This window comes from Ustilaginoidea virens, chromosome 3 (assembly GCF_000687475.1).
Source record: "Ustilaginoidea virens chromosome 3, complete sequence".
Taxonomy (NCBI): domain Eukaryota; kingdom Fungi; phylum Ascomycota; class Sordariomycetes; order Hypocreales; family Clavicipitaceae; genus Ustilaginoidea; species Ustilaginoidea virens.
Window position 1 is genome coordinate 317,470 of NC_057318.1, and position 26,271 is coordinate 343,740.

At 60.6% G+C, this 26,271-nt stretch overlaps 8 protein-coding genes across 8 annotated transcripts; 5 read left to right on the forward strand and 3 right to left on the reverse strand.

Annotated features, from left to right (window-relative positions):
• Positions 1 to 517: 517 nt before the first annotated feature.
• UV8b_03382 (uncharacterized protein) lies at positions 518 to 1,798 on the forward strand (the record flags this gene model as incomplete). Its single annotated transcript, XM_043140880.1, has 3 exons — positions 518 to 775; positions 887 to 1,034; positions 1,176 to 1,798. The coding sequence occupies 3 exons, from the start codon at positions 518 to 520 to the stop codon at positions 1,796 to 1,798; spliced, it is 1,029 nt and encodes a 342-aa protein (XP_042996814.1).
• A 4,547-nt stretch (positions 1,799 to 6,345) lies between these two features.
• Positions 6,346 to 7,791, forward strand: UV8b_03383 (uncharacterized protein; the record flags this gene model as incomplete). Its single annotated transcript, XM_043140881.1, has 1 exon — positions 6,346 to 7,791. The coding sequence occupies one exon, from the start codon at positions 6,346 to 6,348 to the stop codon at positions 7,789 to 7,791; it is 1,446 nt and encodes a 481-aa protein (XP_042996815.1).
• Positions 7,792 to 10,769: 2,978 nt separating this feature from the next.
• On the forward strand, positions 10,770 to 12,161 carry UV8b_03384 (uncharacterized protein; the record flags this gene model as incomplete). The annotated part of the gene is made up of 2 exons (XM_043140882.1): positions 10,770 to 10,815; positions 10,909 to 12,161. The coding sequence occupies 2 exons, from the start codon at positions 10,770 to 10,772 to the stop codon at positions 12,159 to 12,161; spliced, it is 1,299 nt and encodes a 432-aa protein (XP_042996816.1).
• Positions 12,162 to 15,480: 3,319 nt separating this feature from the next.
• UV8b_03385 (uncharacterized protein) lies at positions 15,481 to 16,149 on the forward strand (the record flags this gene model as incomplete). The annotated part of the gene is made up of 1 exon (XM_043140883.1): positions 15,481 to 16,149. The coding sequence occupies one exon, from the start codon at positions 15,481 to 15,483 to the stop codon at positions 16,147 to 16,149; it is 669 nt and encodes a 222-aa protein (XP_042996817.1).
• An 887-nt stretch (positions 16,150 to 17,036) lies between these two features.
• Positions 17,037 to 18,152, reverse strand: UV8b_03386 (uncharacterized protein; the record flags this gene model as incomplete). Its single annotated transcript, XM_043140884.1, has 4 exons — positions 17,037 to 17,312; positions 17,473 to 17,571; positions 17,656 to 17,997; positions 18,111 to 18,152. 4 exons carry the CDS (start codon positions 18,150 to 18,152, stop codon positions 17,037 to 17,039), a joined length of 759 nt encoding a protein of 252 aa, XP_042996818.1.
• A 1,894-nt stretch (positions 18,153 to 20,046) lies between these two features.
• Positions 20,047 to 20,745, forward strand: UV8b_03387 (uncharacterized protein; the record flags this gene model as incomplete). Its single annotated transcript, XM_043140885.1, has 1 exon — positions 20,047 to 20,745. The coding sequence occupies one exon, from the start codon at positions 20,047 to 20,049 to the stop codon at positions 20,743 to 20,745; it is 699 nt and encodes a 232-aa protein (XP_042996819.1).
• Positions 20,746 to 24,876: 4,131 nt separating this feature from the next.
• Positions 24,877 to 25,219, reverse strand: UV8b_03388 (uncharacterized protein; the record flags this gene model as incomplete). The annotated part of the gene is made up of 2 exons (XM_043140886.1): positions 24,877 to 24,951; positions 25,046 to 25,219. The coding sequence occupies 2 exons, from the start codon at positions 25,217 to 25,219 to the stop codon at positions 24,877 to 24,879; spliced, it is 249 nt and encodes an 82-aa protein (XP_042996820.1).
• Positions 25,220 to 25,632: 413 nt separating this feature from the next.
• UV8b_03389 (uncharacterized protein) lies at positions 25,633 to 25,992 on the reverse strand (the record flags this gene model as incomplete). The annotated part of the gene is made up of 1 exon (XM_043140887.1): positions 25,633 to 25,992. One exon carries the CDS (start codon positions 25,990 to 25,992, stop codon positions 25,633 to 25,635), a length of 360 nt encoding a protein of 119 aa, XP_042996821.1.
• Positions 25,993 to 26,271: the final 279 nt, after the last annotated feature.

The following is a 26,271-nucleotide window of genomic DNA, read 5'->3' on the forward strand; positions in this document are numbered from 1 at the left end:
ACCCCTGCAAGGAAAAGGCGGAGGGAGGATTTTGCCAAGATGAGCTTGATAACGAAAGGGCCTTTCGCGTATTGTGCCACATCAAGTTCGTCAGCGATATTGGGGGGGAGGGGGGGGGGGGGGGGGTGGAAGGCGTCGCCGAGCCTTTTTGCCCCTGCTGCATTTGCCGTGGCAGCACGCGTTGGGTTGCGTATTCTCGCTCCCGGTTTGCTCCGTGCCGTGGGCAGCGGTTCATGAAGGACTTTGGGTTTTTCCTGGCACGGGGAAGCCGTGGTGCGTGGCTCGTGGCCCGCGGTTTGCGGCGCTCTGGGGAAAATTATAAAAAGTGAGGGCTGGTCTCTGTCATGGACGGCATTATTCCCAACACGAGTTTCCTGTGGCTTTTTTTTATATACCCTTCTCTTCCCCTCACGCAGCCCCATCGTCACGTTTACGCATATACATGTACGCGGATACGTGTATATATCCTCACATATACATATACATATTTACGACCGCCCTTTGACCTCTATTCCCAATGGCGCCAAGCGCGATTGACAAGACAGTTGGCGTTGACGGCCGTCACACGGGAGACGTCTCAGGCAGCTACGAGGTCTCCAACGTCCACTTCTCCCCCCTCAAAGACGTCAATGAGCAGGTCCGCGGGCCGGCCTCCGGGGCTACCAAGCTTCGAAAGATGCTCTTGGAAACCAACGAGCTCATTGTGTGCCCTGGCGTCTATGACGGCCTTTCTGCTCGCACGGCCATTGAGCTTGGATTCGACGCCATGTACATGGTATGCCCTTTTCTCTCTCTGAACCAGCCACCCAGATTTTCCCCTGCCCACCCCCTCCCCCTCCCCCCCTTGGCAAGGAATAGTGGCTAAACAGCGCTGGATTGCATGCAGACTGGTGCTGGCACCACAGCGTCTCGTCTAGGCCAGCCGGATCTGGCCATTGCCCAGCTGCACGAGATGCGCGACAACGCCGAAATGATTGCCAACTTGGATCCCTTTGGTCCCCCGCTCATTGCGGACATGGACACCGGCTACGGAGGTAGGTCCGGACTCTCTTCCCATGCCACTTTTGCGCAGCCCGGCAACCGCGCCGCAGCGCCGGGGAATCAGGGCCCCCCCCCCCTTGCAGAGGCTGGGGAACAAGCGTGGCGGGATCGCCCGGCTGACAGGTTGCGTATAGGCCCCATCATGGCAGCCCGCACCGTGGAGCAGTACATCCGGGCGGGCGTGGCCGGCGCCCATCTCGAGGACCAGGTGCTGACCAAGCGGTGCGGCCACCTGGGCGGCAAGAGAGTCGTCCCGCGGGAGGAGTACTACGCGCGGGTGCGCGCGGCCCACGCGGCCAGGCTGCGCATGCGCTCCGACTTTGTGCTGATTGCGCGGACCGACGCGCTGCAGACGCTCGGGTACGACGAGTGCATCGAGCGCCTGCGCGCGGCGCGCGACCTCGGCGCCGACGTGGGCATCGTCGAGGGCTTCGCCTCCAAGGAGCAGGCGGCGCAGGCGGTCAAGGACCTGGCGCCCTGGCCGCTGCTGCTCAACAGCGTGGAGAACGGGGCGAGCCCGACCATCACCGTCGACGAGGCTCGGCAGATGGGCTTCCGCGTCGTCATCTTCTCGTTTGCCTGCCTGGCCCCGGCGTACCGGGCCATCAGGGAGACGCTGATGCTGCTCAAGACGGCCGGCGTGGTCGGCACGCCCAAGGACCTGACGCCGGTGCGCTTGTTCGAGGTGTGCGGCCTGAAACACTGCATGACCGTCGACGCCGAGGCGGGCGGCTTGTCCTTTGCGGACGGCGTGTAGGGCGTCTGCCGTCTTGCCGGGTTGCGGGGGTTGGGGGTGGGGGGGACTCGTGTTGTCGTGTACAAAGTTTGTGAGCAGGGCCTTTTTTCCGGTACATGTTTGCACTTGTACATAGGTATATATATATGCTGCAGAATGAAGCAAGTGCTCGAAATGCTCCCCTTGCGCCCGTGACCGTGATGAAGATGCAAGATTGCAAGTCTTCACTAACAGGCTGGACTAGGCTGGCCTCCTCGTCAGCCGCGAGTAAAAGGACCACGGGTCTGGAGGGATGGTCGCCGTGGCAGAAGGCTGCTCGGCCTGGCGCTTGGCGACTCGTCTCGCGCCGATTGCGCAGGTGAGAGAGATCAAGGCAACGGTTCACCTCTGGGTTCTGTCTCCTTGGTGTCAGGGGGGGCATCCGGGTGCTCAGGTCAAGTGGCCAACCTGGCCGCGGGCTTCCACTGAGCGCGGCCATCGTTGCCCCGGCGCAGGATACATCGTGTCCGGGAAGGAATGCAGCATGACGGCCACGTAGAGCAAAAGTCCCGGCCACCACTCAGACTATCAATATCTCTTGCTCTCCGGGCATGCTCAGGCAAACCCCCCCCCCCCCTCGGCGAAAGGAGCAACCGGACCGTGCGCCCGGGCTACAGTGCTCGCTCGGGACGACAAGGTCCACGATGCAATCGACTCTCGGGGCGTTGGAAAGACAGCAGTAAGCCCTGGCGCGGAGAAAGCTGCGCCGGCGCCCGAGCTGGACGCTTTCGGCACGGCAAGGTCGTTGCTGCTGCGGCGCTCGCTTTGAAATCTACGCGGGGACGGCGCACCCGCTGGGAGGAAGCAAGCGCCCATCCGGTGCGTTTGGTCGCCTGGGTACTGACGCAGCTGGTGTCCTGTGTATGCGCGCGGTTCCCGGCGACCAGCCCCTTGCTGCGTGCGTGGGCAGCATATCAAACTCGGGTGCGCAACCCCTCCCCTTCCCTGGATTTAGAAAACGCACGATTTGCATTCGTCGGACGACGGCGTGGGAGCAGAGGTGCAGCATGGGAAATCATGCCTCGGCAAAAGTACAGCAAATCCAATAACTTGCCCAGCAAGCCTGTTCCGCATAATGGCCGTGATGGCATCCCGTCGGGGAAGGGGCGGTATGCCGGCGCAAGAAGGGGCACCCCTCCGGATGGAGAGGTTCGCGACCGGTATCGGAATTCGTCCATGCGTGCTCGCGGGACAGTTCATCAAGAGAGGGGTTTACCAGCACACAGTGGCATCCGTCGGTGTTGGGCATGGAAAGCTGTGCCGTTGGTTGAGCGCAAACGTTGGGGCGGCGCGTCTCGCCATGAGCAGCGGGCGGGCTGAACCCTAATGCTGCAACTGCACGATGCACGACTTTGCCGCGTCGGAGGCGTAGAGAGCCTCGGCAGCCCCGGCCGCACTGCTGCAACGATGGCCAGGACGCGGGTTGCCGCGAGTTGACGACGCGGAGGGCGCTGGTGGCTCGGATAGCCGTCCTCGGCGAATCCAGACCCCTCCCCCCCACCCGGGGCCCCCGCGGGTGTGCGCAGCGGCTGCACATGCTTGGGCGTGGGGAAGGGTTCCAAGAGCCGGGCGCCATCAGAACTCGACGTGAGAATCGGCTGGATGGGTGAGTGGCGGTCTACAAGCGGAGGGTCGTTCAGGCGCGTCACTGAGTTGTTTGTTTGAGTTGCAACCTGGGGCACATGAGGGGGGGGGGGGGGGGGAGTCCAGGGTGTAGACGGAGCAGAGTGGCGGCGCCCCGGGGAGCGCAAAAGGTCGAGGTGCTAGGATTGAACCACGGGATGCGCCGTGACAGCAGCGAGGGCTTCAGAGACAGCCTGGCATGTTTTAGCAGCTTGACATGTGTGAGTGTTGAGTGGCATTGTCATGTAGATGCACGGGCTGGAAATGCCGACGGGCACCGTGCAGATGCGGCTGCAATGCGCACGCGGCACGGTGTACGCATGCACACCTTGCCTGCATGTACTTTGGCGTCGTCGATCAACAGGGGGGGCGCCAAAAAAAAAATAATAATAAATATAAATAGAAAGAAAACAAAAAAAGAAAAACAGAGCAGGAACACGACAGACACAGAACAGAGACAAAAGAAAAACGAAAAGGGAAACGGGTGCAAATGGGACCCAGGCCACTCACATCTTCATCAGCGCGGCTCAACAGGGCCTTCCCATCACCTCACCCAGTCGTTTTGCCCTGTCCGCACAAGGTAAAGCGAGGTTGCCGCCCCGAGGCGTTTAGCCGAGACCATGTCGTACAGGTCGATGCTTTATTTCCGAATGCAGGTACTCCGTGCGTTGCCAGGCATCGCATCGCATCGCTTCGCGCGGGCGGGGGAAGGGGGCAACAATCTTGGGAGACATGAAGCGGATGGGGATTCCTTCTTGTCTCTTGTCCATTACCGACGGGCCAGTGTCTGACTAAGTGCCAGGTCGATCCTGTGGGCAGCGGGCCGCGGGCCATGTGCAACGCGGATGGTGGGAGTATTGGTGATACCTGGGTTCGACAGGTTATTTTCCTCCGTTCTCTTCTTCCCCCCTCCCCCCGTCGGCAAGGTGACGCAACAAACGGGGTCGCTCGGGTCCGGCTCGTGGCTTTCCAGTTGTCCAACGGCCCAAGCATGTCCTCGGCCCCCATGCGATGCAGTGCGTTCCGTAAGAGTGAAGCCGAGGGGCGGGATGGCGTCGAGGCGTCGTTTTCTGGGCATGCATGTTTCAAACAGTCGTCAGTCAGTCCACTTCGCCTAGGGCCACGTTGTACGGAGCATCGGCAACTGGGGGGAGGGGGGGCTGGCAGCAGGATGTTTTGTTTGAGCAAACGCTGATGGCCCGGTGCCGTGGGTTACCCGCTGCCGGCCGGTAGCCTTGTCCAGCGAGCAGACAAGTCGACGACGACGATGGCACGGCTCAGGCTCAGCTATCACCAGTCAGACAGAACAGCCGGTCTGAGCTGAGCGGCGCTGCGCGAGGGTACGGAGCACAGTGTGCACTGTACCCGGTCAACCGAGGTTCAACGTCTCGGGTGGGTCACCAGGGTTGAAGACCTAGACCTAGACCTAGTCCTAGACCTACGACGACGGACGACCTACTCCGAGAATGTGGCTTGATCCGGGTCTACGACGGGCCTTCCCCTTGTGGCGCTAGCCTCAAAAGTTCGAACCAACGGCTAGTTCTGGGGCAGCTACTCCTAACCAACCAAGACTGGTAGTCTCTGTCTCGTACCAAGTGCTACGTTGGTGAAGGCTTATCGCGGCGAGACTCCAGGTGCTTCTTCCAACTCGGTGGTCTGGCGCGCCGTCTGAGCAAATCCGCGCCAGGTGAGCTGTCGGCTTTGTGGCTTGTCCCACCCAGGTGACGGGGGTGTTTTGGCCAGTGCTTACAGGGCAGGGCTACTGTGTGCACGGTGGGCCGCACGGTGGGCCGCACGGTGGGCCAGGACGGCAAGGCGAGATGCCAAAAAGTCCACCAGAACGTCTGACCTTGTTGCATTCCTCACGTCACGTCCGCCACCTCGAGTCACGGCAGCAGGATTTCAATCCGGGGTCGGTGGGCGATTGCCCAACGGAGCCTGTGGCTTCTAGCCTTGCAGAGACGCCCACGGCCTGGCGTGGCGGGCCGGTCCCAGCGGGCAGGGCCTGGCAGCAGCCAGACAAACCACAAACCACAAACCACAAACCATAAACCACATGCAACCAAGCCAACACCAACAAGCCGACATGGAAGCCAAGCCAAGTTGACACCGAGTTGACAACAAGCCAACACCAAGCCAACACCGAGCCAGAGCCAGGCCGTCAATCGACCCCGTGCTGCTGCTTCCTGCCGTCTTGTCTCGTCATTCCCCGTGGCGGGCGCAAAAGAGGCGCAACGCTCGACAGTCGATCGAGAGCCTTTTTTATTTCTCTTTTTTTTTTCCCATTCTTCTCCCCCGCCCCCTCCCCCTCCCCCTCCAGGGGCGAGCCACAAGTCCCCACGACTGGACGGCGCAAATGCGACGGCACTCTTTGGCCAAGACCGGAAACACCCCCCTCTGACACCCACAACGATGTAAGCTGACGCCGTATTTTCAACAAATCCATTGGTCAGCCGACGCACAACAGCTGTCATGGAAATCCTCCAACGACCGCCCCCGCATACGTCAAAGGTGGGCAGGCTAGAGAGAAAGAGGCGAGCGTGGAGATGCTCATGCAAGGGGTGGGCTGCGTGCTCACTGGCCACGGGCCACTGCGACGGCTCGTATGGTTCGTTTGCTTACGCTGGTGCTGATGCCGATGCTGATGCCAATGTCGACTATCCAGTCCCCATTAACTGGCACCAGGCGGGGGAGGAATCAAGGGTTTAAAATCTCACTCGCAAGACGAAGCCTCGTTTCCCCTCGGAAGCCAGGCGGCTTGCCATACGTAAGACCAAGGCCAAGGTTTGCGCTTGCTCTCTTTGAATACAAGGTTTGAATACACCAGGCACAAGACAATACTCTGTCGACCTTTTTTTTCCCCTTATCCCCCCCCCCCTCCTCTCACCTCTGCTTTGCATTCCAGCATGCCTGACATTCTGGTCGATTATCCGGAATATAGGGCCACCGCCAAGCTCGATGTGTTGCGTTTGACAGAATACAACTACCTCGATCAGCAGAAGCACATCTACCTCGACTACACGGGCGCCGGCCTCGCCGCTCGCCACCAGTTTGCGGCCCACAAGGCCCGGCTAGAGAGCGCCACCTTTGGCAATCCGCATTCCGAGAATCCTACGAGCCAGTGCGCCACCGGTCTGGTCGAGCTGGCCCGCAAGAGGGTCTTGGCCCATCTCAACGCCTCTCCAGAGGTCTACCAGGTCATCTTCACGCCCAACGCCACCGGCGCAGCAAAGCTGGTTGGCGAGTCATACCCTTTCAGCAAACGCTCACGCCTGGTCCTCACCTCGGACAACCACAACTCCCTAAACGGCATACGCCAGTATGCTCGCCGAGCCGCATCTCGCACCGACTACATCCCCCTGAACCCCAAGGACCTGCGCATCAGCACCAGAGACGTTGCCAAGTCGCTCAGCCGGACGAGGCCATGGTCCCTGGGGGGGTCGGGCGCGAGGGGGAAACGAGGCCTGTTTGTATATCCTGCCCAGAGCAACTTTAGCGGAGTGCGACACCCACTGAGCTGGATAAAACTGGCCCAGGACCACGGGTACGACGTCTTGCTCGACGCGGCCGCCTTCCTGCCGACCAGCAAGCTCGACTTGTCGGTGGTGAAGCCCGACTTCGTCATGGCCAGTTGGTACAAGGTGTTTGGATTTCCGACCGGTGTAGGTTGTCTAGTCGCACGCCATGACGCCCTGGCCCGCCTGGAAAGACCGTACTTTGCCGGTGGCACAGTGCGAGCCGTGTCGGTGGCAGTCCAGTTCCACGCCCTGGTGGACAACGAGGGGAGGTTCGAAGATGGCACCGTCAACTACCTCTCGATTCCAGACGTGCACGTCGGGCTGGACTGGATATCCGACGTGGGCATGGAGCTCATCTCGACAAGAGTGCGGTGCTTGACAGGCTGGCTCATCCATCGGCTTCTGATGCTTCGGCATGGCAACGGCAGGCCCATGGCACGGATTTACGGGCCCACGACTACCGAGGACCGCGGCGGCACCGTTGCCTTCAACCTGCTCGATTCGCAGGGCAACATGGTTGACGAGCGACTGGTTGCTCTCGAATCCAGCGCGGCGCGAATCTCGTTGCGTACCGGTTGCTTCTGCAACCCCGGCGCGGGCGAAACCATCTTTGGCCTTTCCCGGCAATCGCTCCGGCAGTTCGCCGCGGACCGGGACGCCACTTTTGACGACTTTCTGCAAAGGGCCAAGATGCCTACTGGGGGAGCCATACGAGTCTCGTTTGGGGTTGCGTCCACCACTGGAGACGTGGACTACTTTATTGGGTTTGTTGTCAGGACGTATCGCAACAGGATATGCACAACGGAAGGACTGAAACCTCGTCACAGTTGTTAGGGTTTTTTTTTTTTTTTTTTTTGGTTTTTTTTGGTGCCTACTAGCAAGGTTTTGCAGCTGGATGAAATCGAACACCTGTTTCTTTTCCTTCTTCGGCAGTTTCTTTTTTTCTTTTTTTTTTCTGGCCCTATCTTCAGAGCGGTAAGTAAAGCCAGGCTATGCCAGGCTATGGGTTCTTGTACATGATGGATGTGAATTGCCTCTGCATGGGCACCGAGACCGGAGACGCCATGAAGGTCTTTCGACCCTGGAGTCGTGTCGCCACGTTTGATTTTACCGCGGCCGGTTCCTCGGCAAGATGGGCAAGTTACGGGATCATCGCGTCTGGGAACGGCTGGCCTGCAGGGTCGCCCAGTTCTTTGCAAGCCAGCGGCTGCCCTGCTTGGGGAAAGTTGACGAGAACAAAGACGCCGATGGGGATGCTGCAGCAGTGGTGGGGGGCGAAAAGGATGATTCTGGCATCTCTCTCGGCCATGGAAGAAGGTGCCGAGGGGTGGTGACGGCGGGAAATTCAAAGGACGCGAGAGTAGTCCTGGGGCGGATGGACGCAAACGAGCGAAACAGCTGGAAAATCGTGGTTTATTAAACGACTTTTGCACTGAGGGCGGCACAGGAGCCACGGGACATGGCATCGGCAGATGGAGACGCCGCGCCGGGAAGTGGGCGCCTGCCGGGAGGCGGACCATCGAGAAAGAAGCATTGACAGACTTTGAAGTCGTAATCGAACTAGAGGGGATGCAAAAGAGTGTCTCCATTGCGAAGGTGAAGGTACATGGATGGAGTGGAGGTGGCGCGAACCGCGCAAGGGTGTGTAAGAGGGCGAGATGGAAAGTGGCCGCGGGGGAGAAGCAAACAGGGTGCCAGGTTGAAACCAGCATCCATCCATCTTGGCTTCCCCTACCTTTTTGTGGGTGGAATCTCCCAGGTCCTTGATGCCATGTCGCTGCAGCGCTGCTTGGTGAGCCGGGGGGGGGGGATCGTCGAGATGCATGTGCATGGCCTGATGCAAGATGCAGGGTAGCGAGCGACATTAGGCAATTGCATTTTTTGCGCATTTTGCGCATTTTGCGCATCATCCCGGCGGCAGCGGGCAAAGCACAATGTCTAATTAGGTCAATCAACATACACCGCCGTTTTTTTTTTTATCCCCGCCGCGGCGGACAATGGGTTTGCGCTTGGTTGATGTCGCGGCAATTCCCAAGGGGCGGACACGACAAAAGGCGGGAACCAGCTGATGGTCGTCGGGGACAAAAAAAAACGAAATGAAAAGAAACAAAAAAGGAAAAGAAAGAAAGAAAGAAAGAAAGAAAGAAAAGGAAAGAAAAAAGGTGAAGCTATCGCATCGGCACCGTCATGGGCCAGGCCACTGGCACCGTTGTACATGCCGGTACATACATACCTTAGGTACCTAGGTAGGTACCTAGCTTGGGACCAAGCTCAACCACGGACCCGCGACGGCCAGGACGAGCGCTATGACGGGTTGGGGGAGCTGCAAGGGCAAGGGGATCTGCCGCAATCTGTAAAGCAGTGGGCAGGGGGGCAGTGGGCAGGGGGCAGGGGCACGAGGAGCGAGATTGCCGCCAGCAGCAAGCCCCTGCCCCTTGTCCAGGTTGAGATGACGACTTGTGGCCACGGGTATGCGGTTTTTTTTTTTTTTTTTTTTCTCTGGTTCTCTTTTTTTTTTTTTTCCCGGAGAGGAGGCGGGGATATGCAGCTAGGATTCCCCGTTCTGGATACGTGATGGCGCTGGATGCGCTGCGCAGCGGGCTCCGGCAGGCCGACGTTCCCTAGGACGCGGTCCCGGGGGGGGGGAAAGCCGGGAAAAGAAGAAACCTAAAAAATAAAAACCAAAAAATAAAACAAAACAAAACAAAACACAACACAGAACGGCAAAAAGAAAAGAAAAGAAAAAATCCATCGGCCTTCTTTCCGCAAGCCATGGCGCACGCAGGCCCGGGGCGGCTAGGAACTTAGGGCTGAGCCTTGTCGAAACGCGAGCAGCGGCTGGCAGGCACCTCGACGGTGATGCACGGCCAGTCTTAAATACCCGGCCAGGGTTTGGGGGCGGCGGGGTGGGGAAGGTGGGACGCGCAGGCAGCTCGCCAATCAACGTGGGGAAAAAAATCGAGATCCAGCCTGCAGGGGAAGGAACGACCCTAGGCTTCGATCGTCACGGGTGGAGCAGCGCCAATATACTTTGGTTTGGGCGGGTTGCAGCGGATCGACCTCGCAAGCCGCAGGTTGCCACCTGGGGGGAGGGGCTTGAAAGGAAGGCAGGCAGGCAGGAGCCACCAGGCAGGCAGGAGCGAACAGGCAGGCAGGAGCGAGCAGGCAGGAGCCACCAGGCAGGCGGCAGCAGCAGCGACCAGGCAGGCGGCAGGACCGTCCCATGCCAGCCAAGTCGCCTACCTCGCAAGGTACCTAATGTACTACAGTACTGTACTGTAGCTGTAGGTACACTGAAACTAGCGGCGCTCGCGGAGTCGGGAAACATCACAGTCACCAGGTCCCTGTCCGCCATGATCGGACGAATGGCGAACAAACGTGAAACCCATTTCGGTCCCTCGAGCAATCGACCTGGTCTCGTTTCACTTCTCAGCCGACGAGGCAGCGCTGTTTTGACCAGCCCGACTGGGGAGGCGCAGAGACGAGGAAAAAGACTCGGTTTGTGATTGCACAATGCATGGTTCGCATGGTTCGCATGGCTCGCATGCTTCGCCAAATGGATAAGACACGGGAATCTCGCTCACTTGCTGCTTTTCTTTTGCCGTGTCTGTCTCTTTCCCCATTTCTGGTTAGGTTTAGCTGAAGCAGAGCATTGCCGATAGCCTCCTCGGCCCTTGCAACTTTTTTCTTCTTCTTTTTGGCTCTGTTTTTGCTCTCGAGCCCCACGTCGACTCATCAGGATCCCGCGGTTGCAAGACGACCCGAAAAAAAAAAAAAAAAAAAAAAAAACAATAATGCTCGCTACCCAGACAATGTCTGCTGACCCAACGCGGCCAGAGTTTTGCTCCAACCTCGATGGTACGTGCTCTCCCCGGTCCCTATGCAAAACTCGCTGCAAGCGCCGCGTGATTCCTGGTCGTTGCTGGAATGCTGACTTTGCTCTTCGCCCAGCGTTCTACAGCCGGTTCGGCTTGGACCCAGGACTCCCCGCCGCCTACCCGTTCGACACGCACATGTACCCAATCCTAGCCGGGCCCATCAGCCCCTCTGGCCAGATGAGTCTCCTGGCCTACATGAGTGCCGAATTTGCCTCGGACCAGCTGCCAGCGCGGGACTCGCGGCGGCAGGGCGCGTGGCCGGAAAAGGAGTCGCTCTATCTGGCCCAGTTGCCAGCCGACGACACCTTTGCGCCCCCACTGCATCATCACCAGCATCATCACCAGCACCATCACCAGCACCAGCACCAGCCCCAGCACCAGCACCAGCACCAGCATCAGAATCAGCACGCGTTCCAGCACGGCAAGAGTGGTCTGCTGGCGGGCCCCGGCCCGGGCTGCTTCCCCGTCGACGGAGACCTGCGCCACCAAGCCGAGAGTTTCGGCCAGCACTTGTTCCTGGGCAGCACCAGCGACGACGCCGTCCATCACGAGGGCGCGTTTGCCGACTCGGGCTGGGACCACGGCGCCGCGAGGACCGGGTACAAGGGCCCGCAGGAGGGCGCTACCGTCGAGTGGGAGGCGACGGACTCGAGTTTCCCTCACCCAGCCGCGGGGGCTTGCTTGAAGCCCTTTGGGCAGGAGCCGACGCCGAGACCCTCCTCGAGGGCTTACTTTACCCCCACGAGGATATCTGAGGCGGGGCACGATCACATGCCACCCGGGCCGGGGCACGCCCTGCAGAAGGCGTGTCCGCACGGCCACGACTCTGACCTTTACGGCTGGAAGAGGGGGGCCGCCGCCGCCGCCGCCGTCTCGCCGGCGTATGCGCAGCACTCGGTCACGTGGCCAGTTCTCAGGACACGGACGAGATCCATGGGGGGGCGGGTGCGGTCGTCATGTCGAGGAGTCCCCTCGCTCGAGTATGCCGGGTCGGCGCTGGGCGAGCAAAGGACGCTGGCGACGGTCAGCCCGCGGCGCGAGAAGCTGACGGGGGAGCAGAAGCGGCGGAACCACATCCTGCACGAGCAGAAGCGCCGGGCCATGATCAAGGACGGCTTCGAGGATCTGCTGAGCCTGGTGCCGGGCCTGAAGGACCGAGGCCTCAGCAAGTCGGCTATACTCGGCAAGGCTGCCGAGTGGCTGCGGGGCCTGCTGTGCGGGAACAAGCTGCTGCTCGCCCAGGCTGCCGGGTTGGAATCGGAATCGGTCTCGGGGACGAGCTTGCCGACGGTGGCGGCGGGACGGCGGCCGCGCCGCTTCGAGTGATTTTTTTTTCTGTCTTTATTGTTCCTTTTTTTTTTTTTCGCCCCCCGTCTCTTTTCAAAAGCTTTTTCTTCAGCCCTGAGTTGCTATAGCCATGTCCGGTGTTTTTTCATTTTCTTAAGGGAGGCGTTTTACCGAGACACCTGCTACTAGGGGGGGGCGGGGACTTGGCCGCTGACGCGGTTCACGGCCGGAATAGATGCGCCACGCCACGTCTACGATTTTGGACCAGTTCGCGAGCCGAGACGGTGACCCGGCAAAGTAAAACGCAGTGAATGGAATGTCCGTAGCCACCACCGGGCTTCCTGCCAAGTGCTCCCCCAGTTCCAACCGCCTGATATGCATGGTGCCCAGTCCTGAGCGTCACGGCAGCCGGCGTCACGGCAGCCGGCTTCTGGGGCGGGACGTCCTCCGACGGACCGGGTGGTATTCACAGGCATGTCAATGTGAACTTGGAAAGATGGCGCGTGGTCTGGTCGACGGAGAGGAGCGGAATAACATATGGAATGGGATTTAGGGAGTGTATGTGGAAATATGTAGTACTACTTGGTCTATTGCCACGACAGCCGGGCTGACACGGCCGCATGAGACGGGCCAACTCCGGCAACTTGGTAGCAACTTGGTACACAGACACAAGGTAGGCAGATAGGAGCGGATAGCAGATGGAATCGTATTAAGGGAGTATATGTGGAAATATGTAGTACTACTTGGTCTATTGCCGCGATAGCGGGCTGATACGGCCGCATAAGACGGGCTAACTCTGGCAACCTGGTACACAGTCACGAGGTAGACAGACGGGAGCCGGACAAACAGACGCGGCAACGATTCAAAGAAGCGCATACGCGGACGCGTACCAGCAGAGTTGTATGTAGCTGGTGGACACGACGTCGGCTACTCGGAAGCCGCACGCCGTCGGGACATGTCGCATCTCGACGACGCCAAGCCTGGCAACCGCCACGCCCTGGCCATGCCCCGGCCGTGCACGTGACGCAAGGGCTGCGCGCAATGCTCCAGTCCGTTCCTTGCAGCGAGGTGGAACCTGGATTGCATTGATCCCTTTCAATGTGCAGAGGTTGCCATGTACCGCTGCTCGTAATTTCCTTTTGCCAAAGCATAGGCATAGGCCGCGCCAAACCGGTTGGTACATGTAGCTTCTTCCTTGGGCCTAGCTAGACTTGCTGCGTTTTGGCATTTTGCATTTTGCTCTGTTTACTGTGCAAGATGGAGGGAGGGAGGAGCAGTAGATGCACGGGGCATAAGCCGACCTACCCTGGAGAGTACTGCTCCTGGACTGTTATGCATTCTTTTGCTCGTGACGCCCGCCGAACGCTAATCACCAGAATGCGCATGCACGCGATTCTGGCATTTACAAAGAGCCATCCACCAAGCGACATGCTGAGCGTCAATACTGCGTAGATGGACGCGTTTCCCCATCCGCCTTGGGATAGATGCTGCTGAGTGAACGAACCAGCCGGATTGACGAGGGCATACATACATACATACATAACGAGGAGGGCCCGTTCTCAAGCCCGTGGCTACATAGGAGCCGCTCGTACTTTTCTGCACCGTTGTACTAGTTCTTGTCTGCTGATGCATGCGCCTTGAGAGGGGATGGTGATGGGCGGGCGGCGCGGATCACGTGCCATTGCAGGCGGCAGCTTGCCACCTGACGATAAGCATCTTGCGATACTGTAACATGTTGCTCGCGCGCTCGGATGGTTCAGCGGATGATTCAGCGGATGGTTCAGCGGATGGTTCAGCGCGCCGGGGTGCGTCGAACGCGCATGACTCGTCGAGGGTACATCGGGCGCCCCGGGGGCCGCTTTTGTTTCCAGTCCACCGTCGACGTATGTGGTGCGGTGTCTTTTGGTAACGCGGCTTAGCGGTCAAGACCAGCGGCAGCAGGGGTTCGCAGCAGAAAGGGCGACGGGCAAGCTGCAGCCCGACCAGGTTCAAGATGGGCCAGCGACCAACGGCAGTTGCCGCAGAGCAGGGGTTTTGGGGCGGCGCCCGGCTTCCCCCTTTTAAAGTCTCACGACGAGGGGCAAAAGCAAACGGGCGCCTTGGGAAGGCAGGCAAGCAAGTCGCACGCCAAGACCACGAGCCATTGGCGGACGACTGCCGGGCCCGGAAAACGCCGGGCGCCTTGCGCGAACCGCTCCTCGCTGGGACCGACAAAGGGCGGCCATGCCAGGCAGGCCCCCGGACTTTCCAGCTTCAGACGAGGCCCCCCTCTTGCACGGCCGGGATGGCGGAGGGGAAACTGGACTTTGGATCCCGGGCGAGCGAAACAAAGCAACGAACTCGCCCCCATCTTGGTGCCCCTGCCGATCTGGCGCGAGAAAAAGGACCAGAGAGCATCAATCTTGGCAAACGCCCGATGGCAGGCTCTTGCGTGTTTTTTATTTTATTTTTATTTTATTTATTTTATTTTTTTCTTGGCCTCCCCCCTTGCCCCCAACGGACCGGCGACGCGTGGCGGTTGGCGGCCGTTGATTGGATGGGCAGCTGCAACCAGGCGGCATGTGCCGGCGCACCGTCCCGGGCTGCTGGCACGTGGGCCGAAGGGTCAAAGCCCCGCCCCGCCCCGCCCCGCCATAGGTCAGGCCGGACAACCGAGCAACAGCAGAGGAGAAAGGATGAAACGCCTTGCCCTACCCCCGAGTCAGGCCGGACAAGCGAGCAACAGCAGAGGAGAATTGGTGACACGCCTTGCCCGCCCCCCGAGTCAGTCGAGCCGGGGCAAAGAAACAACCAACCTTTGACCCCGTGGACTTCAGCCATCTATCACGGGGGAAAGTGGGGAAGGGACCACCGCACTCTCTGGCAGATTGCGTGTATGGAATAGAAACATTCTCCCCCCCCCCCGCGGGGGCCCCTTGCTTCGTTCTCACCTTCGCGCTTCTCGAGGGGGGCAGCGGCGAAAACCGAGACGACGAGAGCACCGCACGCTTCGACGCCAATCTCGCCCGGCAAATAGATTGGGGTTTCTGTTTCGGCCTGCGCCCACGGACGCTGGCCACCCCCCGGGGGCGGCGCCGCATGTGAAGCTGCACCCGAGCGACGCGGATCCAGCCTTCCCCCCAGAAGCTTGGGGGGGGTATATAACACGCGCTCGCTCGCCCCTCGAAGCTGAGAAAACCAGAAACAAACCAGCTCGCAACAAAACATCAGCCTTCTCCAGCCCTTCTTTGCCCCCTTCTCTTCTCTACAGCAAGCAGTTCGCTTCCTTGCCTTTTGCCTCGTGCAGAATTTTTTGTACCAAATCCCCCTTTTTTGTGTGTTTTATTACATCGTCTTCTCTCCCCGCCATTCTTCCAAGATGAAGTTCTTCAGCTCCGTCATCCTCCTCGGCGCCCTGGCTGGCGTCCACGCCCGCGTGATTGAGCGCGCCGCCGACGGGGCCGCCGTCAACAGCGTCGCCGACGAGGCCGCCGTCAACAGCTTCGCCGACGAGGCCGCCGACGACGCCGCCAAGGAAGTCAAGCCTGCCCACCCCCACAAGTCCCGCACCGCCGCCCAGGTCCTCAAGCACGTCCGCGTCAAGGCCGACGCCCTCGACGACCAGGTCAAGCACTGGAGCGGCGACCAGCAAAAGGTCCTCGACGCCGTCGACGCGCTCACCGCCGCCATCGAGAGCGGCACCGCCGACGTCAAGCACGGCAAGCAGTTCAGCATCTCGGAGCTCACCAAGCTCGCCTCCGCCGTCGACGAGCTCAAGGAGCATGCCGAGACCCTCGTCAAGGACCTCAAGGCCAAGAAGCCCGAGATTGAGAAGCACAACCTCTGCGCGCTCCTGCGAACCAACATCAGCAAGATTGGAAAGGACAACAAGAAACTGAGCAAGGCCATCGTCGCCAAGGTCACCCCCATGTTCCAGGGCATTGCCAAGTCGCACGCCAAGGCAGTCGACGACGTCCTGGCCGATGCCGAGAAGGCCTTTAACGAGAAGAACTGCGTCGACACCGGCAAGCCTTCCCTGGAGTTTTAAAAGGACAAAACAAACAGGCAACCCTGAGAGCTGGGCTTGCGGCGCAGGTGAAAGGGCATGGAGGGTCGCCTGTCCGGGAAATCCGGTGCTCCTTTTTGCCGCGCGCCAGGAAACATGAAGGGACGACAGGATGGGGATGGTACTTGTCAACTTGGAAACCGCAGGGAGACGGACCCGACGCTCAGTTTCGATTTATGTTTGTAAAGGATTACGTGTAGCTTAGTTCACTGTCTTTAAAATTCAAGCAGCTGGAATACAGCCCTGGAGGCTGATTCACAAAAGTTTGGACTCTCTCTCTCTGTGTGTGTGTTGTGTGTGCGCGCGCGTTTCGAAATGTGTCGCCATACGAAAGAACCCTTTAGCCTGGCAATTACACGACATTTCCTAACCTGTTGTCGCACTCGTCGGCTAAAGGCCTGTCGCGTAGGACGCCAGGACCAGGACCTGCAGCCACGTTGAAACAAGTTCCAAACTCTGGAACATCCCGGCCCCCCCCCAAAAAAATCCAATGGCCAGGACTGCAAAAACCCCGGTCGGCATGCCAAAAGGCGACCACGCGCCATGGATTCCTGGAAACAACGAGATGCCAGAGGTTGCCGGGAGGCGGGAGCGCCAGCAGGCCACCGCATCGGCAACAAGGTTGAGCCCAAGCCGCGAGACGTCACGGCAGCAAGCTGGCACGCGGCATCTGCAGCCGCGGCTGTCTGGTCCGCTGGTGGACTCGGTTCCGCCGCGGCAACTGCATTTTATTCCCATTGCTCCCTTTTCCCCCCTGGACACTGCGCTGAGCGTTGGCTCACTCGACGAATTCACCAGAACCGCGAGCGACTAAAAATTTACAGGCTTTATGCACTTCATGCACTTCATCACTTCATCGCTTCCTGCGCCTACGCCGCCCACACCTTCTCCACGGCAGCCACCAGCTCCTGCAGCGTCCTCGCATCGCGGGGAATCGTGTGGCCTTTGCCGTGGTCAAACAGCACGGCCGTGTCCCGGTCGCACATGCCGAACAGGGCCATGGCGCCGTCAATGTACGGGTCGTTGCAGCCCACCACGTGGCAGCTGGGCACGTCGATGACGTCTTGGCACTCGTCGGCGAGCAGGTAGCGCACCAGGCCGTCCTGAATCCGCACCGGCGGCCAGCCGGCAAAGAAGACGGCGCTCTGTTTGTTCGATCGGGCCCAGCACAAGCCCATTGCGCCCGGGTTATGAGATATTCCACAGAAGCAGTTACGGTGGGTGGGGGCGGCGGGGGGCCACACCCCGACGAGTCTCGCTCGTACGGGCAGCCAAACGGGGAACCAAGGGCGAGATGGCGCTCACCTTGAGGTGCCGACGGCGCCCGGCCTCGTCGAACCGCCGCTTCTCCTCCAGGACCAGGCTGGCGGCGATGGTCGCCCCTTCCGAGTATCCGAGAACGCCCTGCCGTCGCCGTCAACGGGGGTCAGATGAGAGCACGGGACGAGAAAAAACCCCCCCGGGTTCGCGTCGTCGGGATCTACTTGCCGTAATGTCCGGGTCCGCGTCGAGCGTCTCGATCAGGCGGTCGAGGCACGCCTGCACCGACTGCTGGGCCCCGCCCTCCAGGTCGGCCACCAGGCGCCGCATGGTGTCCTCGGGGCTGATGCCGTCCGGGAACTCGCGCAGCTTGGACACGAGCTTGTCGTGCTCGCGGAGGCCGTCGTACGCGGTGAAGCGGTACAGCGGGCCGGGGCCAAAGTACGTGTCGAACCCGGGGGGCGGCGTGGCCTCGTGGCCGCCGTCGATCCAGCGGAACTGGGTCTGGGTCGGGGACGAGGCCGAGGCCGAGGCGGCGGCGACGAACGGCTGAAGCTGGGTCTGGAAGTTCTGCGGGCGGCGAGGGCGAGAGGGGAGGCACCGGGTGAGTTGAGGGGCGGGGGTGTTTTCGTTGGTTTGCTTGTTGCGTGCGCCCGGCTGGGCGGGATGAGGGCTTTGCTTACCTTTGCGCTGCCAAAGGAGCCGTGCAGGCAGAGGATCGCCATGGTGATGCGATGGCTGCTGGCGCGCGAGGACGGGAGCGTAGTCGCGGGAGCGTTGTCGCGGGAGCGTATTTGCTTGGGAGGACGTCGTTGGTTGTTGCGACGTTTATCAGTCTGTCCAACAAGGCGCAGTGGGTGGAGTGGGGTTAGGTCACACGACTGGAGGCTGCGTGAGGTACTTGGCCGTCCTGGGCATCCCGGGGCCTCGGAACAAGTACCTGGCGCGGGGCTTTGCTTTCACCAAGATTCAATGCTGTTATCCCGCAGGCGCAGGATGCGACGTCACCGAGAGAGACAGCCAGGTCGCATCTACTGTACAGAGTACGGACTACCCTGTTGCTCTGCATCACTCACTCATTCAGTTCTTCCCGCTGCTGCGCCACCCATGGTTTGTGGCGGCCCCTCGATAGGGTCGACGGCAGATTCCGCTCGTGGCCCTTTTCCTCGCCCGCACCGTGCATGCCGCATGCCGCATGCCGTACGTGGCATAACGCGTTCCGTGGAGCTATCCACGTGATGCCGCGTTGCCAGTGACTTTGGGATCAGATCAACGCCGTGCGCTTTGGTGAAGTGAAGCCGTCCCGCGGGTGGCAGATTCCAGGGGCTAGGATCGCCCGCCGTGTGGGCCTGCGCTGTGGGACCCTGGCGGCTGTCCGCCTGGGCGTTGCGCTACTGCCGAGACCCTGCGGACCAATCAGGTACATTATGTACTGTAGCTCCCCGCTGCGGGCCGTGCCAGCCGGCAGCTGCAGGCTCGGCAGTTGGCCACCTGCCGAAGCCCCTCAAGTGCCGCGCGACAACGACGACGCATCTGCACATCACGCTGCAACCTCGACCACTGGCGCGGCGAAAAGAGGTGATTCCTCATGAAACCGGGTACCATGCTCTTGTCTGGGCGGCCCCAAAAGGGGGGGAACACGGCCATCGGCCTGCTTGACTTGAAAGCAAGTACGGACCTTGGTGGAAATGCTTGGCCGTCTGCCAGTCTGCCGCCGTCCTGACCGACCGCTCACTACTAACCACGTGCTTTTGTTTGCACAGCTTCACGACAGTTGCTGCCGCACTCAAACCCCCCTCCACCCCGACCCCCGGAAAAAGGGCTGCCTCAACATGCGGAGCGGCTACTTTATGATGCGAGCTGGCCCAGCTTGATGCTTCCTTGTTCAGCATCACGTACCAAGAGGCCACGGCAGTGTGCAAGGAAATGCGCGCTCGGGTACGCGCCTGCTTCCTCGGGCGCAGGCGGCGGCCGCAGTACAGGCGCTCTGGTCGGGAGAAGCAACTTGCGCGATTCACCGCGCCAAGTCGGGCTTGGAGAGGGGACAAGGCGTCGGTTGCCTGGTGATTAAACCTCTTGATCGCTCCAAAGGACAACGACAAGATTCGATGAGGCATCTCCAACGTGGGCGTCAAACAAGACGGCGAAACAGTGGGTGAGCCGGGAGCGGCCGCGCCAACATTTCGCCCCAGGATTCCGGATACATCGAAGCACACGGCACTGGCACCAAGGCTGGTGATCCGATCAAGGCGGGCGGTCTGTATCGCGAGTCTGGCAGCGGCCGAATGAAGCGAGCGCCACCCGTGCATTGGCCCCGTCAAGCCAAACGTCGGACATCTGAAAAACGCCAGTGGCATCATCTCCGTCATCAAGGCCTACCTCGTGCTGGAAAAGGGCTTCATCTTGCCAAGCGTCAACTATTCACGGGCACACCATGCACAACCCTTGACAAGTGGAATATGAAGGTGCCAACCAACCTCCGCCCGTGGCCCAAGGACAAGAAACAGTCAGCATACAGCTTAGCTACGGCGTCTCCAACGCGCATGTAGTGCTCGAGCGCCGTCCCCCTCGGCGGCCCCTGCCGGCTCCCACGACGGAACACACCAAGCGTATCGTCCTATGCGCCAACGACAAAAAAGCCGCGACGACCATCATGTCCTAGCTGACTGTCTACCCGGAGGAGCACCCAGGGTTTTCAAAAAGAGCATCTTCTACAAAATCGCCTGCACGCTGACCCAGAGACGATCGCATCTTTCGTGGCGCGTTGCCATTGCCACGCCGTCGTGCGACGAACCGGCCAAGACGCGGAACAGCCCTGCAACGGTGCCCAAAAGCGCCGTCACCAAATGCAAGGATGCATTCATCCACACCGGGCCAGGGGCCCAGCGGGGCACAGATGGGCCGCGAGCTGATACAAGTATATCCCGTGTTTGCCGGCGCCGTATGCACAGCTTCCGCCTGTCTTGCACGGTTGTCGCGCAGTTCTGCGTCGTCGAGGAGCTTCTGAGGCCCAGGGAGGACTCCAGGATTGGCGAGGCGTACCTGTCGCAACTAATCTGGGCCGCTATGCAGATCAGCCTGACAAAATTGCTGGCCTCGTGGGGCGTCAGGCCCAGCATGGTGCTTGGCCGTTACAGCGGTGAAATTGTCGCTGCGTATGCTGCTGGTGCGCTGTCGATGGAGGGCGCCATGTCGGCGGCGCACCACGGCAGCCAGATGGCCATCTTGTTAAAGGAAAGGCATCGAGAGATGCGGGGAGCCCATGGCAGCTATCGGGTGCGGGTGCGCAAGACGTCCAGCGTCAAATCAAGTTGCTAGGCTTGCATGAGTTGACGGGCGTGCCACGACTCACCAAACTTCGTCACGATATCCACAGACGACGAGCGAATCGATCGACTGGAATCAGAACGGGAGCGGCAACCCGTCGTTAACCAACCGCAAGCTCAATATTGACGGGGCGCATCACTCGCCTCGCATGCCCCGTTTGCAGACGCGTATCTCGATGTGCTCAGAGACATTGTCCCGCGACCGTGCCGCACCGATGTAGCCTTCTTCTCGTCGCTGGCTGGCAGACGCAACACTACCGAGGAGCCGGGGCCGTCTTCCTGGGCCGGTAACCTGGTCAAGCGCCATGCTGTTCTCCGCCGCCCTCGAGAAAATATGCGGGACCGAACAGGTCGACATTCTGATCCGGGTAGAGCCGCACTCGGCACTCCAAGGTTTCATCAAGCAGATCCTCAAGTCCATCGGCGCTCAAGCCGCGAGTGACGTCCAATCCCATGCCACGCTGGTGCGAAACCAAAACGGCGTCGTGGCGTTGATGGACCTCGCCGGGAAGCTGTTCCTTCAAGGTCAAGCGCTCCAGTTTGACCGAATCAATCAACCCCACGCCACGACGACGCCGGGCCTCACCACAGACTTGTCACCATGCCCGTGAACAAGTCAACGCTACTGGTACGAGTCCCGCGCCAGCAAGCAACACCGGCGTAAGCCCTTTGCCAGCACGACTCGGAGCTGACGTGGCGCAATGCACGCTCTTTAGACGACCTGCCGTGGATCAAACATCGCCGGATGCAGTCGCTGGTTACCTTTCCATTCGGCGGCTGAATATGCATGGCGTTAGAGGCGGCGTATCAACGGGCTCGCCTCCGTCAGCTAAAAAAGAAATATGAAATCGGCTCCTCGCGGCTTCGCCAGGTCAACGTCCCCAAAGCTCTTGTGCTGGACAGCAATACGGCGTATGAGACGGTTCTCACTCCAAGGCCCTACGCCGAAGCAGCCCGATCTTTGTCGAACGAATGGGACGAATTCTCTGCATCTTTGCGGGATCCCAGCAGAGGATGGCTCCAGCACTGCCGAGGATTAGTAAGAGTCAAGAGGAAACGAAGCGACAACAATGTCCACGAACACAGATCTCACCCCGCACATGGTCGCCGGAAGAGGCGCAGACGAGACCAGGCGTCAGGGTGCCCTTGGACGTAATGTATGCCGAGCTCCAGGACCACGGTCCTTCGTTCACCATGTCCGATGACGACTTTGCGGCGTCGGGAATGACTGGGAGTTGCCGTCCCCGACACCGCCTCCTCCATGGGTATGGCCTACGAGACGCCCTCCATCATGCCGGCGGCTTTCGTGGATAGCTTTGTCCAGTTTACGTTTCACACACTGTGCGCCGGGTGCGGCACATTGCCGTGGCGGTTCATGCCGTCGGCAGCACACGAGAGGGAAGTCGGCATGAAATTGCCCAGTAATGCGGGAGACGTGGTACAACTTGTTGCTTCTGGCTGTCCTGGCCATGGGAGCCTTGGCCCGGTGACGTTTGCTATTGACTCTTGGCACCCTTCCTCCAGTAAATCGGTCATCACGGCAGAAGGATTGAAAATGAGCCCGATGGGCTGGATTTCGGCCCCAGTTACGAAGCTAGATGGCTGTGCTACAAAATTCACTGGCGTTTTTCCTTTGTGTCCATATTTTTGTGAAGATTAAAAAAAAAAAAAAAACATACAACACCAGGTATTCGCTGGTCGTCACCGACCCAACTACTAATCCGGCGCTCGCCTGGTTATCTATCGGAGATCGGACGGGATCCAGAATTTTCAAGCGGCTGTGGTCGTATGTGACAGTGGCGTGAGCAAAGCGACTCTATATCCGCCGCGCCCGCTGACTGATGCCGCGAGCCACAGGGCTGGAGCGCTTCAAGATTGAAGTGCTTTGTTACGTTCTGCCTCGCACATACGTACCGTAGACGAATGGCCATGCCGCAGCAACACCGTAACTTCCGGCGCCTACGGTTCCGCGTCGCATCCTGAACGAAGCCATGGCCCCAGGGCCATGCTGAGGAGCGCGCGGTCCAGAGACGGAGAAGCGATTGGCGACGCTAGGCCTAGATGCGCCGCGATCGAAGGCGTCATACGTCTTCGCGGGCTGAAATAGGATCCTGAACTCTCAGAGAGCGATTCTGGGCAAGGACAGTCCCTGGGCGGATTCGGAGCCTTTGCGAGCGGCACGGCCAGCTTGTGGTGCCGCGACTGGGGCAGGACGATGAGCTGAAGGAAGGAACCCGTCTTCCACCAGGCGGGAGCAGAGGCCCCGCACGCCCGAGACTTTCAGCAAGGCGGGGGAAAGACCCGAGACGGCGGTCGGCACGGCCGGGGCCCCGGACTCCCTGTGCTGGAAGGACGAGCCTGAATACGACCTGGCCGACGACGAGGTTGACATCCGCGTCGCGTGCACGGGGAAGCAACTCCAACGACGCGGCCATGGCGATTGGGCCAGCTGTCTGCTTCGTACGCCGGCATCGGACGCAGCGGCACCGTCTCCGGCACCGGCCCCGAGGTTCCCTCGCTCGCCGTCGGCGATCGTCGCTTGCCGCCGTGCCCCTTGGTGCGTACGGCACTTTTGCGCGCCGTCTTTGCACCAGCGCCGGCGTTGTAGCGGATGGGCATGAGCATTGGGGTGGCAGCCTCCGTCCTTGACGCGTACTCTTACGGCGTGCTACGGTCTTGTCGAGCTTGCCCACCTCCAGGCTCGGCCATCCAGCTGGCGCAGACAACCGGGGCCGACGTCTACAAAACCGCAAGTACAGCCGCCAAGAAGCAGCTGCTGGTGGACAGGTACGGCATGGTTCCCGAGAGCCACGTCTTCTAAAGAGTACAGCAGGGACGGTTTCGTTCGGCCCCGCCATACGCCGCGCTACGGGCGGGAGGGGTCCTTGACGCGCTCATCAACTCTCTGGGCGGCGACGCTCGAGAATCGTGGGCGACTCTGAGCTCCGTTTGAGAGGATTCATCGAGCTCGGCAAGCGCGACATCACATGTGACGGCAGGTTGGCTATGGCCCAGTCTGACTCGAACTGCACTGCACGTCCAGCTCGGTCGATCTGACGCCTGTATCTACCGAGGCGCCCGCGGTCTTGTGAGGCGAATCCTGGGCAATGCGATGGGCTGGTTGACGAGCAAGGCAATTGGTCCGCTGGCAGGAACGGGCACGGCAGACGTGGAAGCCTCGCTCAGGCAACTGCCGAGTGGCAGGCCGAGTGGCAGGACGCGCGAAGAGCTTGTTGTGAATCACGACCTCGCAGCCAAGGTCTCGCAAGGTACGTACGTGTGCAAAGGCGAGCGGAAAGACTAGGGGGGCGAGATTGCCGACCGGCTCCGGTCGTTGTAGGTCACTCAGCGAAGCTCAACCGCAACAAACCCCAAGGGCAATGGCTACCTATGTCATGCCATAGTCGGCGGAACCGGCGGCATCGGGTGCGTGCGTAATTACAAGGGACCTCGTCCGGAGAGGTGCCCGCCGTGTCGCGGGGCCGTGGCGCAGTGGGAAAGCGTCGAACGAGGCGGCAAACGTCATCAACGACAGTGCTGCAGCAGGCGCGGCGGTGCAGTCGCTGGCCTCGGAGCTGCAACAGACGCCTCCGCCGGTCGGTGACGTTGTCCACGCTGCAACGGTGCTAAGATAAGAGCGAGCATCTATCTGGAAACGCACTCCCGGACGCATTGGCGCATCGCCGTTGTCAGCGAGGCCTGGTCGGCACGGTTGCGTCGGAGCTCGGGGGGCAAGCTCGCGGCGATGCTGATGATGGACCCGGCGAACGTGGCTGCGCAGAGTGTGCACATGCGGTTACACTCGTTTGGGCTGGACCCGCTGAATGCCATTGGGATGCGCAACTGGATCGGGAGGGAGCTGCAGGCCCACCTGCAGATACGGGAGCTGCTGACGGTTGGGGTGGGCGAGGTTGCGGGCTTTGCGGCCATGGGCCATGGTGCTGGCGAGGACTCGGCTGGCGGGTGCGTGGAAGAAGTGAAGACGCAATGCAGTCTTTGCGCAGCAACAAGGCCGCTTGTGCGACTGCCTGCCGTGACGACCGTGGAAGTGGTCCACAAGCGAAGCTGTCTCGGGGTCATTCAGCACCGGACGGGCTCAAGGATGTCGGCTAATACATGCCGACTACGGGGAGCTGCTTGCTTCATCGCAGGGGTCGAGAGCCTTGCTGCATTCGCTGGCGTACGGGAGCACTGACGCCTAGAGTTTCAATCCAAAATATCCTCTGCTGGTCCGTGTCGCTTCCCCCCCCCTCATGGGTCGAGGCAAAAATAGGCTCCTGCTGGCCTTTTACCCATCCGGGATGGCCCTGGCGGCCGTTGCAGCCAATGTGCTGCGTAAACCCGTACGCTCCTGGCAAACCTGATGCGGCGGGAACGCAACGGCGACCCCTTTTCCACGCGTGGTGGTTATTTGTCGCCAGCTTGCCGGTGAATGGTGGTGGGCGGAGAGGGTTTCCAGCAAGCATCTGATCTGCCAGCCGCGAGGGGGGGGGGGGGGGAGGCTTCTCGCAAACCAGGTGGTGCGGAGCTGACATGTTGTGTCGCACGCGAAGCTGGCTGGCTGGCTGGCTGGCTGAAACTCGCGCGAGTACGGAGTACGGAGTAGGGGGGGCCAACTTGGCCAGATGATATGGCCCCCACATGGCAGCGAGGACTGAGACTGGTCCGGGGGGGCTGAAGCATCGATGATGACCGGACCGGGGATAGAGGGCAGAGGGCAGAGGAAAAAGGGCAGAGGAGAGGGATGGGCGGCAGCAAGGACGGAGGAATCGGCGGTGCGTACGGGGCGCTCCGCGCTGGCATCGCAGGATCGCAGGATCGCAGGATCGCAGGATCCAGCAGCAGCCCCTGAAAGGGAGAAGCCGGCAGGAAGGGGGGGCTATCGTGCCGACTCCCCAGTCCCGGCTCGCCTCCCGACCCCCTTCCCTGGACGCTGGTTGTTGTTTTGGGTGTCGGGACGGAGTGGTGTTGCGTCTGGCTGGCCGTGCTGGCCGTGCTGCTGGCTGGTGTCGCGGGATGCTGGAGTGGGCAAAACGCAAGTTGCCAGCAGCTGAAGATGAATGAGCATGGGATGATGGAACTCGTAGCCGGCGCCACTGAAGCACGCCCTGATTGGTTGCTGCTGCTGCGCGCCCACCTTGCGAAAAGTGGTGCCGGAAGAATGCAGCCCCGGACCCCTTGTCTTTCCGGTCTCTGATACATGCCTGGCGTCTTGCAAAGATGCAGCCTTCTGCGACATTCGTCAGCGCAAGCCCACCCTGGCGGCGTCAAATCTCTTTGAGGATCCAGGCGCTAGCGGGGCATTCGCAAGTGCAGTGCCCCTGGCGGCCTGGCCGTAAGGTTGCGCCAACAGATGTCGCCACCCGCCAGCTGACGGGGTTTGTTGGGTTTGGATACCGAGGGAGCAGCAGGAGAAGCAGGAGCTGCAGGAGAAGCAGGAGAAGCACCAGCCCCTGGCTCCACGGCCACCGCCGCGACGAGTCGAGCGGCGAATTGAGCGACTCGAGTCCTGGGGCCC